Here is a 13,470-nt window from a genome sequence, read left to right on the forward strand (position 1 = left end):
TTAAGAGCCCAAGTCATTGTCCTTGTCCCTTTGGGGGAAATTTGGTTTTTCTGCTGTTAAGCCTTAAACTTGATCTTGGTCCTGTTTTGGGGGAGGATTTGGTGGGTTCCCGTTTCCTGTTTCCACATTCATTTGGCCAAATTTTTTTTTTTTTTAATCTTCAACAGTACTGGGTAAGTTGTTATTCTAGAGGCCCCTTGTGTGTCGCTTATCACATACTTATTTGACTTTTGTGTTAATAATTGTTTTAACGCCTTTGTGGGCACGTCCTGAATATGCTACTCTCCCAAGGCCCTTGGCGGTGAGTCGCGGAACGGGGTTTGAGGACCTGCCGGGGAGATGGCCCTCCCCGGGGGGGCGGGGCCAGTTGCAGGCGTCACGGGGCAGCTCCGCCCCTCCCCCCCCAGACGCGGGCGCTGGTGGCGCCATCTTTCCCGGCTGCGGGAGGGGTCACAGGTCAGTGCCGATCCTAGCCGCGAGTGAGGAGGGCGAGGTGAGTGACCAAATCCGGCCGACGTCTTCAAGTCCCAACGGGTACGAGCAGCAGGAGTGGGTTGGCTCGTGAAAGGGAAGGGCGGGGGGCCTGATGGCGGGCCGGAGATGCAGCTGGGGGAGGGGAGCTGTCGAGGGGAATGGGGAGGGGGCGGAACCTCCGGGTACCGCTGGTGTGAGAGGACCCCTGCGGCCTAAGGGGCGGTGTTCCTTTGGTCCCCAAACCTCATCTTTCTCACTGGGCTCCTTCATGCTGTGCCGGTGCTCCAGTTTGAAAAGAAATTCAAAATTTCTTTGTCTCTTTATTCTTTCTGGAAAGTGTAATAATTCGGAAAACCTGTGATGTTTCATAGGAGTGAGCTGTCCCGGAGGGAAGATGAGGATGTAGGGTTTCTTAGGGCAGCCAGAAAGGGAGCAGGAGTAATAGGTCAGAGTATGGGAAGGTAGGGCGCTGGCTCTAGGACTGTCGTCACGGTGTCTGAATCCTGGTTTAAATATTTTCTTCTTTATTTCCAGGTGCCTTTTCCTCGGGGCAGCCCAGGATTCTCCAAGAGGACAATGGATTCTGGAACTCGCCCAGTTGGTAGCTGTAGCAGCCCTGCAGGGCTGTCACGGGAATACAAACTAGTGATGCTGGGTGCTGGCGGTGTAGGGAAAAGCGGTAGGTGATGTTTTTCTTCCATTTTAAAAGAAATTAGAATGAAAAATTCTTAGAACAAATGCCCTCCACCCAAACCAACTGGGAGACTGACTATCATGCAATATTGATACTTACAGTTCTTTCTGTGGGTGACCTTTGTGTGGATTTTAACTTTCCTTTCTTGTTTTAAAGCCATGACCATGCAGTTCATCAGCCACCGGTTTCCAGAAGATCATGATCCCACCATTGGTAAGTCAGATTATCACTTCGGTTTTCCAAATAAACCCCATAAAAGTGTCTTGGTGTCAATTTTTTCAAACAATTTTCAACCATTTATATTTTGAGCCTTTTTTGGTGTCTAATTCAGATTTATTTAATAAGGATATCATAGCAGTTGGTAAGCAAATGGATTTTTTTTCCCTAGCTTAACTGTATATGTATATCAGCCTTCTTAGTCTGTCTTTTATTGAGCATTAATGGGACACTTTCTTTGTTATATTTTTATGGTTGGTATATTGTATTGCCAGGTTAAGGGAAAAATTTAAAAGCCACTTAACGAAGCCTTTTGCTATTATTTTTTCTAAGGGTCTGACTTGAGACTGACTCTGTAACTATGAGTCAGCTGGTTTGAACTTCCACAGAAGGAAGCAGAAAAACAAGTAGAGCCAGCCTGCTGAACTCTTACAACCCAGACATGCAGAGCCTGGACTTGTTCCACTAGAAGCCTTTAATTTACTTCCTTATACCTCAAGTTCATTACATAGCAAGGTCTTTCTTCGTGTCTTTTATAATCCTTAATGCTCTATTGTTAGTAAAACAGTGTTAGAGAGTAAAAAGTAATTTTGTTTTGCCTTTTTTTTAAACTCCTGTTCTATGTAAACACCAAGAACAAGAACGTTACTATCATTCCTGAACCATAAGGAGGCAGGTTTGATTTTTTAGGAGTTATATCCCAGGATAAAAGAAAAATGGTGATGGGGATAGAGGAGGGGACAGAATACCTGCCATATTACTTGTATTTTCAGGATGTGACACTTTGTCGTGATCTTGGGTCTCTAGGAAGGATTTCCATTGGGTCAGTCCTCTGCTGCTCTTTTTTCCACAGAGCCAATGAGTGTTCTGTGCTAACCCATCTTTGGATGTGGTCGTTTTATATAGTAGATGCTTCTGTGGCTTGGGGAAAATAGAAACAGTTCTTATTTTTTCATGTACTATATTAAATTTAGAACATTGTTCAGGAATTCACACTATGGTGGGAATTCTGGGAATAAAATTAATGTAAGGCCTAGGATAATTTACTTAGAACTCCAGAAATATCTTTTCCTGGGACTTCCTTGGTGGCCGGTGGTTAAGACTCTGTGCTTCCACTGCAGGGGGCACGGGTTCAATCTCTGGTCAGGGAACTAAGATCCCGCATGCCATGCAGTGCGGCCAAAAAAAAAAAAAAGAAATATCTTTTCCTTTCTTCAAAGTAAAACCTGGGAATTCCCTGGTGGTCCAGTGGTTAGGACTCAGTGCTCTCACTGCCAGGGGCCTGGGTTCAATCCCTGGTCAGGAAACTAAGATCCCACAAGCTGCATGGGGTGGCCAAAATAAAAAAAAATTTTTTAATAAAATTAAAAAAAATAATAAAGTAAAACCCATATCCTTGTCCCCTGAAAAGTTACTTTTTTTAATCAGTTGATTTTTTTTTTCCCCTAGTCATCTGCTCTTCTGACAATATTATCTGATTTCAACAACAAATACTTTCATCTCTTGAGTTCCTGTTATGTGCCAAGCACTGTGTTAGGCCCTGGGGGTACAGTAGTAAGCAAAAAGATACGGGGTCTGCTGTCATTGAGTTTACAGTTTAGTGCAACTTTGTTTCAGACTTTGGCTGCTAACTCTAAGAAAAACTTTATATTGTAACCAGTACACATATAAGTATATGTTTGCACACATGTATATGTAATTAAAATATCATGAAACTATATTTACCTCACTAAGTTTGGTGCACTCATGTATTTCCTCTTTCATTTTAGATTTCTGCTTGTTTACTTTCATGCTGGTCCCAACCCATTAAATTCATCCACAATTTGCAAATTCTAACGGATCATGCATGACCTGTAGTTTGAGAATCATTGATTTAGTAGGCTCTTCATTTTTGAGGAAGAGTCAGAAGCAGGGGTTCAAGAAAAAATGTTTGAAGGAAATACATAAGGATGTAAGCAGCAGTTGTTTGAATGGTGGAAATACTGAGTGAGGTTTTTCTCTTCTTTTTTACTTTGCTGTATTTTCCAAGGTTACCATAAGAATACATAAAGAAATGTGCTCTCATAAAGGAGAAATTATGACAATATGGATTCTTTAGAAAATAGTAAACTCTGGTTTTTGCTTTTCCTATAGTGTTAAAAATGAGGAGAACTATAGCATATGGTTAAGTACATAAAGCTTTTGAGTCAAGCAGCCCTTGGATTCAGTTCTGGCTATGTCATTAATGAACTTTGTAACATGGGGAATACATTTAATGTTTTAGAGTTTAATTTTCTTTACCTGTAAAATGGAGGTAATAATACCTACCTCACTGAATTATTGTCACTGTTGAATGAGCTAACATATGTAAATCACTTAGTATAATGCTTGGCGTCTAATAACTATTTAGTAAATGGTAAAGTTACTTTTCTGGCCTAACATTTTTCCAAAAGACAATCTCTCAACTCTTTTAGAATTGTAGGTGAAGTCTAATAAGCTTAAGCTATGAATAAACTTATGTCATGGTTTATGTGGGAAAAAAGAAATTAGTTGAAGACCCAATTTACATGTCTCAATGGAATTAGGAGCTTCCTGAGAACATTTGGGCACTTAAATGTGTAATCTACTTCTCCATAAGATGAATTTCAAAATAAGGTTACATATTCCTGCATTTATGGGTTAATAGTACCACCTTTCTTCCCTTCTGTAGAAGATGCTTATAAAATCCGGATCCGTATTGATGATGAGCCTGCCAATCTGGACATTTTGGATACGGCTGGACAGGTATTAAATCCCAAAATGCTATGAGTAAAGGCCTTTTTGTGCTAGTAAAGGGGAGGGGAAGACTTATGCAGAGAAGATCATTAGTTCATCTCTTTTAATTTTTCATGCACTCTGACTCAGGATAGCAGGTAACCAACATCTCTCTTTAATCTGAAATAAATAGCTAAAGTGTATATAGTTCCAGGTTGCATCAATACACTAATAATCCTTGTTTCCCTCTAGGCAGAGTTTACAGCCATGCGGGATCAGTATATGAGGGCAGGAGAAGGGTTTATCATCTGTTACTCTATCACCGATCGTCGAAGTTTCCATGAAGTTCGGGAGTTTAAACAGCTTATTTATCGAGTTCGACGTACTGATGATACCCCTGTGGTTCTTGTGGGAAACAAGTCTGACCTAAAGCAGCTAAGACAGGTGAGGATAGAGTAGAAAATTCTATGTGTAGTCTTGTGGGAAACAACTCTGACCTAAAGCAGCTAAGACAGGTGAGGATAGAGTAGAAAATTCTATGTGTAGTCTTGTGGGATTAGTCATTTGTGTTCTCTGTTTATAAATTTCTTTGCCTTAAAAAGAAAATTTTAAGTTAGCTTCTCCCTAGCCTGGAAAACTTCCCTGTATCTACTAATGTGCTCTTATTTTGGGTAAAATCTGGATTTTAGGAATCAGTTTACGGACAAAACCCACAGGATAATAATCAGATGACAAATAGAATACACATTAAGTGAAGGATCATGGGATTTTCATTTTCTAAAACCTCAGAAGTAAATCTCTTTATGTTGCAAAAAGAGAAACTTAGGCTTCAAGGTATACTTCCTGATGGTGAGAATTACGAGCCATGGAAAGGGAGAATAAGAGAAATTGTAGAGGATTTTAGAATAAATGATACCCTTCAAGTTAGCAACAATGTTTCAAATTTTGCTGTTTGGTATAGAGTTGAAGGAGTGGTGAAAGGGGCACGTTTATCACTACCAGTGAAAGCAACGAATGGTACAAATTTTTAGAAGTAGTTTGACAGTAGTTAAATTCATAATGCTTCTCAGTTAATTCCTGTTTGAATTAATCTATTCAGGGATTTATATATGAATTGTTCATTGCCATGCTTTTTATGGTAGCAAAAAATTAGAATAAGTCTAAATGTCCACAAGTAGGAGAAATTATGGAATATCCGTCATTGGATATATTGATTTCAGGTTCCTTACGGTTTTCAGTATTGTAGTTTAAGTATACCTCTCTTTGCCTTGTGATTTACATTCTTGAAATGAAAAGTATGAAGAAAATTAAGATTGTATATTTGATATCTATAACTATTCCCTGTTCCAAAAAGTTATCTTTAAAATAGACTAGAAATAGAATCACATAATTTGAAAGCAGAAGGAATTAGAAATCATGTAATCCAGCCTCCCAGCATTACAAATACCACTTTGCTCTGCTTGGACCTTTCCAGAGTTGAGGTACTCTCTTCCTGTTAAGGTAACCCCTTCACTTTTTGGGGCAGTTGTGATGATTTTCTGCTGTTACCACTATAAATTTTCTCATGTTTACATTTTTAAAGGTCACCAAGGAAGAAGGATTGGCTTTGGCCCGAGAATTCAGCTGCCCCTTTTTTGAGACATCTGCCGCATACCGCTACTACATTGATGATGTATTCCATGCCCTTGTACGGGAGATACGTAGGAAAGAAAAGGAGGCAGTGCTGGCCATGGAGAAAAAATCTAAACCCAAAAACAGTGTATGGAAGAGGCTAAAATCACCGTTCCGGAAGAAGAAAGATTCAGTAACTTGAAGGGAAGATGTGAAATGTTTATCTGTGAACTGCAGTCCTTAATCAGAGCAGTCCAGTAACCTGCATTAGTGAGCATGGTGCTTGTTCTTTCTCCTGTTATGACTGTTATTTTAAAAATAACTGATGAAGGGGACATGCCCACTAGGAGTTTTCAATGATGTGGTATTTAAAATATTGTTTCTTAGCTAATTCTGATTTTATTAACCCAGTGGAGCACTGTCTACTTTTAAATTGTCACATTAGAATTCGATTTACCAATGTTTTGGGTTCTGTTGCTGATATTAATTAATGTAAATTTTTTATACCCCGGGGAATACGAATACCATACGTGTTTGCCCAAGCTCACAAGAGGAATTTTTTGCCATGCACTATTCTGCATTCTCTTTCAACTGCAATTTCCTGGGACTGTCCCAGGTAAGGACTTCAGTCTTTTCTGTTCATGCTGTGCTTCCTGGAGACAGAACAAAAATCATGGGGAAATCAGTTCTAAAGAGATTGGTGCTAAAGTTCAGCAAATAGCTGTGGAACTGACTCCTGTTGCAGATTATGGAGTGATGATATTGGGGAAATCAGGCTGTATGTTTTTGCAAGAGCTTGGCTAGAAAAAGTTAGGATCAGAACAGTGCTCCTCAGAGGAGCCTGTCTTTTCTAACAAGTACACATTTGACCCAAATGCACTGGGATGGATGAGAGCAAAGAGAAACATATAAGATGTAATGAAGCTTTCTCCTACAAGGTTATTTTACTCTTCCTTTCAGGGTTTTGCCCTTCTTTACCTTCACAGGTAAACATTTTGGGAACCATTACTGGGTTACTAAACTGTTGTTTAATCTAAATCCTTGGTTGGGACAGCCATTGCCTTGTACAGGTTTATTTTTTCCCCAGAGATGCGCACACAAATACATTTACATTAATTGCTTCCTAGTGCTTTCCCTTAGCTTCCCTGTGCTCTCTAGAAGAGCTAGGCCTGGCAGAATGTTTCTTAGGCCCTTCGTCAGACTGACTGCATTTTCCATACTGAAAAGACATCAGGAGTTAGTAAAACTGTATATGTGCCTCCTTGACATAGACAATCACTAGACTCAGTGTTCTAAGAAAGCCTGTGGCATTTCTGTGTAATGAGCCAGTCTGAAGCTTTAAAATTCCCATATGTTGAGTTTCTCATTGAAGATTTCTTTACAAGGACCTTGCTAAGTTCACCTCAGGGTTTTGCCTGAGCCTTGACAAAGCTTAGCCTAAGACAGTACCACTTTGATAACTGCATAGGTGAGAAACTATCCTGTCTTCTTGGGAAGAATCAGCTTTAAATATTGGTGGTGAGGTCTTTCTTTTAGAATCAGGATTATTTTGATACCTGAACTTGTTATGTGTGGAGATTAAGCACAAAAGTGCTAAGAGTAATGTAGCATATGTTGAACATTAAATGTCACTGAAGCAGTGTTTGTGACCACTTTAAGAACATGACTGTGTAGCATCTCTTAAAAAGTGCACAGCTCAATTCACTGTTTTCCGTTTTTATTACAGTCAGGACAGGGTTGTTGTATTTTTTCTTCCAATCAATGGTATGTGTTCTAGGTTTAAAGGAAAGTGATGGTTGTAACTTCTTTAGCTGAGTAGTGATCCCTTTTGAAACTCCTGAAATGTTTTTGCTACCAAATAAATCATGGTTTATGGTACTCAAGCCATCCAAAACTGAAAGATGCAGAATTTGAATCTATGCAGGACAAAAATCTTACAGGAACCGTAGCACTTTGGAAGTGTGAAGTTAGAAAAGAAGTACAGTGCAATTTTAACAGTATTTCACCACATTTAAACTAGCTTAGAGCCTGTTAGGTTTAATGCCTTAGCTTCTCATTACTAATAACCTAGGGAATTGTTATTAGCATCAAACAAGATGTTGACAGCTATGTAATTATATCTATAAGACAGGAGGGAGTTTGTAATGTATATAAGAAAAATAACAAATGGGTGTTTTTAAGACTATCACTATCATATATTTGATCATTGGATTACTTAGCCCATCAGGTAGTATTGAGAATTCTATTCATGGTGCTAAATAGTTTGAGGGGTATAATATGTGTAAGTCATAGCTCTATTCTTAGTGATTGTATAGTGTAAATAATTTATAAGCTCTAAATAGTCAGCTTTATCTAATTTGAGGGCATTAAAATCAATTAACTGCCTGGAACTTTGAGGAGAGAAAAATTCAGGGACAAGTTGAAAAGCACTGGAACTGTTCATGTCCATACCAGATTGGCAAGTTACAAAATTTGGAAGCTGGTGTCTAGAATTAACTGTTTAGAATTCCAAAAGAGATATATGTTTTAACTTCGTGATATATTAGCAAGAACTGGTCTACTGTAATGTATGGGGAGGAGAGGGGAGAGAAAAGTTTTTCACTTATGCACTTGTATATGATGACAGTTTGTATGACACAATACAAAACTTTTAAACAACTTACTGGGCCTTTCCTTTACTTACCTGTGTATGGGTAGAAATGTCTGGAATCGTTACACAAGGGTCATTTTAAGAAAAACTTAATAACTTGAGATTTTATATGCTGGAAAATATTGATTCAAAAAAATTTGAGTGCCCACCGTATACAGAACACCTGTGTCAGGTGCTCGGGAGCATGCCACGGAATGCTCCTTTGTCCAGAGATTACCTCACTGCTTGCCTAGGTCGAGGGGTGGGTGGGAGGTGGAGGTGCTGCCATCCAACTGTGGAAGAGTCTCCCCTGTGTGACAGTGAGCTGGGGTCCCGGCTCTAGGCATCACCTGGCTCTGATTCCTGACCCTAAAGCACTGCCCACTGTCCTGGAGCCAGCAGATGGATGACACTTGGTATTTGGCCATGCCATTGGAGGACTTAGGTTGCGGAGTGTGAACTGCTGCTTCCAGGGCAGGTGCCGGAGAGACCCCACTGATACCCCAGCATCTCTGGGGAGAGGCGAAGGGACAAGGCAAAATTTTTAAAAAAGAGCCTACCTCTTTGGTGGGCAGATGGGAAAAACATGTTGTAAGTGGTAGTGCATTTGCCCACCTGATCAAGGGTTAACTAAAGTTGTTTCGAGTATGTAAACTAAATGTGAGAGAATGAGGAATAATTTTTTATGTGAAGGTCGTTGCTTTTATCTCCACTACTCTAAATGGGCATCAGCGTTGGTAGAGAGGACTTAGTTTGGACATTAAGGGAATATATTTTTGTGTCCTCATGATTTAACATTTATTGAGTAGGTCAGTAACTGTCAGTGTGTCCACTATTAAAATGGGTAATGGAGGAGGAGCATTCCATGTTCTAATGTAACCTCTGTTAGGATAGACAGTGGAATTACAGTCAAAGTATTTATGGACACTTACGTGCACTAAGCACTGTTTGCTTGAAGAGCTGTGAGGGATTCAGAGGGCTGTAAAATATCTCTGCTCTGGAGCTTTGATTAAATTTGCATATACAAAACAACTAGAGATCAATCTTAAAGCAACAGATTACTTACTTCAAAGTCAGTGTTACAAGGATTCAAAGAAGGAAGGAATTAACAAAGCTCGGGCAGATCAGTGGAGCCGACTCTTTAAGGGTGAATGGGAGAGGAGGCAAATTTGAGGAGAGATTGAATTTGACCTGAATAGAATAATGAAGAGATGAGATCAGAGATGTAATTTCTGAAATTCCTCATTCCTCGTATGTATTGCTTATTTTCTTTAAAAAAAAAATTGCTTATATGAGTTTAGTACACTGTTGACAAATAATTGGCAGTGTTGCACTTTTTCCAAAGTCAGTCTTGAGAGGGGTGAGACAAATTTGAAGTCTTATTTTTAAAAGTCCTTGTTAACTTGGCAAACACTTGGCTTTAAAAGATGGCTTAGGGGGCTTCCCTGGTGGCACAGTGGTTGAGAGTCCGCCTGCCCATGCAGGGGACACAGGTTTATGCCCCGGTTCGGGACGATCCCACATGCCGCGGAGCGGCTGGGCCCGTGAGCCATGGCCGCTGAGCCTGCGCGTCCGGAGCCCGTGCTCCGCAACGGGAGAGGCCGCGACAGTCAGAGGCCCGCGTACCGCAAAAAAAAAAAAAAAAAGATGGCTTAGGGACTTCCCTGGTGGCGCAGTGGTTAAGAATCCTACTGCCAGAAAAAAAAAAAAAGAATCCATCTGCCAGTGCAGGGGACACGGGTTCGAGCCCTGGTCCCGTGCATCACAACTAGGGAGCTGTTTTGTTTTTTCTCATTTTCTCACTTTGACCTCTGGAGATTTTGATTTCATAGATTTCTGATAGGACCCGGGAATCTATATTAAAACAAAAACCTCCCAGGTGATTCTGATTGCAGCCATGCAGCCATTCTTGGATTAGGAATCACTGAGCTTGATGATGTCAAAGTGTCTTGGTAGATCATTGGATGACTGTTTAAAGCAGTGATGAGTTGTAGTTAACAGATGTGGAAAATTGTGGTTCTGTGTAGTATGGTGTGGGGATGGGGAGCAACTGGAAGTAAGCAACAAGAAGTCTGCTCTAGTAGTTCATGAGTAAGGAAACAAGGGCTTTGGCTGTAGGGACAGGCAAGAAATATAAATTCATACCTTGTTATGAAGGAAGCTATTGGATAGCACAAAGTGCTGTTAGGTCTTAATGTTTGGGATATTTTGAAATATATATATTAAAAAATATATAAATATATGTATATAAATATATATCAACTTTCTAAAAATTAATTATTTTTGGCTGCATTGGGTCTTCGTTGCTGCACATGGGCTTTCTCTAGTTGCGGCGAGCGGGGGCTACACTTCCTTGCAGTGCGTGGGCTTCTCATTGCGGTGGCTTCTCTTGTTGCCGAGCACAGGCTCTAGAGCGCAGGCTCAGTAGTTGTGGCGCACGGACTTAGTTGCTCTGCGGTGTGTGGGATCTTCCCGGACCAGGGCTCGAACCCGCATCCCCTGCATTGGCAGGTGGATTCTTAACCACTGCGTCACCAGGGAAGTCCCCCAGTCAACTTTTAAATATGAGTTGGCCTTGAGACAAAATTACTGAAATATTTTAGCTTTGTCTGATAGTCCTTGCTTTAAAAAAGAAGAAAAAAACATGATGAGCAGCTTTTGGTTCAGTGTGTACATTCCCCAGCACACATGATTATATCATGAAGTCACCCAGTTTTTTGAACAAAAGCTGCTGGGGTGGGGACATGTGTCATTTCCTGCCCTTCCCAGAGCTGGTTATTACTAGAGTTTATTACAGTTTGCTCTGAGCCAGGGGAAAGTCTTTAGCTCCAGAAATATCCCCCACCAGATACTTTTCTTATTTTCTTTGCAGAGGAGTGTGTAGGTGAGAGAGTGGAGGCAGAGAAACTTATGGTTTATATGAAAGTGAGTCTAACTATGTACTCAAATACGGTGCAATCGACATAAAATCTCTGCTGGCCTGGAAGGCATGCATGCACATACAATTTAGTCAGAAATAACTTGCACAGTCCCACCCAAAACACTGAGGCTATTCTTACTTTCATATCCTTAGACTCAAGAGAGTATGTGGGTCTGGTTGCAGCTAGTATACATTCACCGCCACCACCAAAAAAACAACTCTAGACCAAACTTCTTTTGAAACTCTGACTCAGAGTAAATAGGAAGAAGAGGCAAAGGCTTTTTCTGTTTGCTTTAGGTCTGCTTCCTAGACACTATTTTGTTCACTGCCTGTCTGCCTTTATGACAAACCTTTACTAAGTGCCTACTGAATGCCAAGGCTTCGTGTTGGGTGTTGGGAATTCAACAGTGAATGAAAACAAGCATACAGCTCTTGGAGTCTCAGTTCTGTCCTTTGGGTGCCTCTAATTCTAAAGTGCAAAATCTCCTGCGAGATTTGATCAAATCAGGTGGTGGGAGAGTGAAAGGGGGTGGAGGACAAGCAGGAGTTTCAACTCCTTGGTAAACAATAATGTTTAAATGTTAACTTGGAAAAATGCCTGAGAAGAGGCTGATTTGGTGTGAGTGAATGTAAATCATGAAAATGTCCAGTTTCATACAATAGCAGATGACCCTCTGAAACATTCTTGAGGACATTGGCATCAAGAGCATGAATACATTCTAATTTGCATTAGTTCCCGTAGCCTCTGTTTGCATCTTTCTTTGAAGTCTCCACCAGTAGTGATGGTAGAAAAAAGAGGTTCTGGAGTCAGAGTGCACAGGGTGAATCCGAGCTGCACTGCTTATAAGTGGTGGAACTTGGAACAAGTTGTTTAAATTCCTTGGACTTTTTTTTTTTTTTTTAATTTATTTATTTATTTATTTATTTTTGGCCATGTTGGGTCTTTGTTGCTACACGTGGGCCTTCTCTAGTTGCGGCAAGCAGGGGCTATTCTTCGTTGCAGCACGCAGGCTTCTCATTGCAGTGGCTTCTCTTGTTGCGGAGCACGGGCTGTAGGAGCGCGGGCTTCAGTAGCTGTGGCACACGGTGCTCAGTAGTTGTGGTGCACGGCCTTAGTTGCTCCACGGCATGTGGGATCTTCCCGGACCAGGGCTCAAACCCGTGTCCTCTGTGTTGGCAGGTGGATTCTTAACCACTGCACCACCAGGGAAGTCCCACTCCTTGGACTTCAGTTTTCTCATCTGTTAAATGGGGATAATAATAGCACATATCCAGCAGGGTTGTTGGAGGGATTGAGTTTTAAATTTATAAAGTCCTTAAAATAGTGCCCAGCATTGATAAGCATTCAATCGTGTTAGCTATTTTTGCTATTACTATTAAAAAGAAAATGAGTCCCTCCTTACAGCTTGTCAGAGCTTTTCAATTAGATTGAGGTTTACCATGATGTTTGAGGTGAATTACCAGCTCCCCAGACTTGAACACGAGAGCAGCTAATGAATTCCCAGGCTCTTATCGATTTTTCTGTTAGCACACCTATTCCTGGGCCTGCTGAGCTTTAAGCCCTCCTCTACGAGTTTGTTCTTGAACGCCAAGCAGAGTTTTGAGCATTTATTAGAGGTGCTCAGAAGGTGTATTTGACCTAACATGGTATTCGGCAATTGAGATACTCTACAGCTTACTATCTTGTAAAAGTTATACTGAATGAGAATAAATTGTTCTCAGTTTTCTGAAAAATGAATGCCTTATGGCTAAAACTTATGTTGTTCTTGAATTATTTAAAGAACACTTCAAGCACTAGGCTGTTTGTCTTTTCAAACCGCAAGGTATGGGGGATGGATGAAATTGGTAGGTGAGGCACTTGGTAGGTTGGCAACTCTTCTCAGAGAGTTTGTTACCAGATCACAGGAGAAAATACCTTGGAGTGAAAGGTACTGTAGAAGACTATGTGGGAATTCCCTGGTGGTCCAGTGGTTAGGACTCCACACTTTCACTGCTGAGGGCCCAGGTTCAATCCCTGGTCGGGGATCTAAGATCCCACAAGCTGCACGGGGCGGCCAAAAAAAAAAAACCAACTATGTGATGTTCTTCATTCATTGCCCACCCTGCATCAATTCTTTCTTCCAAAGGAAATGTTTTACTCAAGATTCCACCCATCTCCCATACTCAGTTCTAGGACAGTCCTAAATGGCCTAA

At 40.8% G+C, this 13,470-nt stretch overlaps 1 protein-coding gene across 2 annotated transcripts; it reads left to right on the plus strand.

Moving 5' to 3' along the window:
* Window positions 1–429: 429 nt before the first annotated feature.
* Window positions 430–8,386, plus strand: RIT1 (Ras like without CAAX 1). 2 transcript variants are annotated; one of them, XM_082656907.1, is made up of 6 exons: window positions 430–534; window positions 1,009–1,153; window positions 1,325–1,381; window positions 4,074–4,147; window positions 4,370–4,561; window positions 5,700–8,386. In XM_082656907.1, exons 2-6 carry the CDS (start codon window positions 1,051–1,053, stop codon window positions 5,928–5,930), a joined length of 657 nt encoding a protein of 218 aa, XP_082513033.1. In that variant the 5' UTR covers window positions 430–534; window positions 1,009–1,050; the 3' UTR covers window positions 5,931–8,386. The 2 variants fall into 2 exon arrangements, with proteins under 2 accessions (XP_082513033.1, XP_082513034.1); XM_082656908.1 differs by having other exon boundaries at window positions 430–493.
* The last annotated feature ends 5,084 nt before the right edge of the window (window positions 8,387–13,470 follow it).

The sequence above is a fragment of the Grampus griseus genome (genome assembly GCF_964374135.1).
Source record: "Grampus griseus genome assembly, chromosome: 1".
Lineage (NCBI taxonomy): Eukaryota > Metazoa > Chordata > Mammalia > Artiodactyla > Delphinidae > Grampus > Grampus griseus.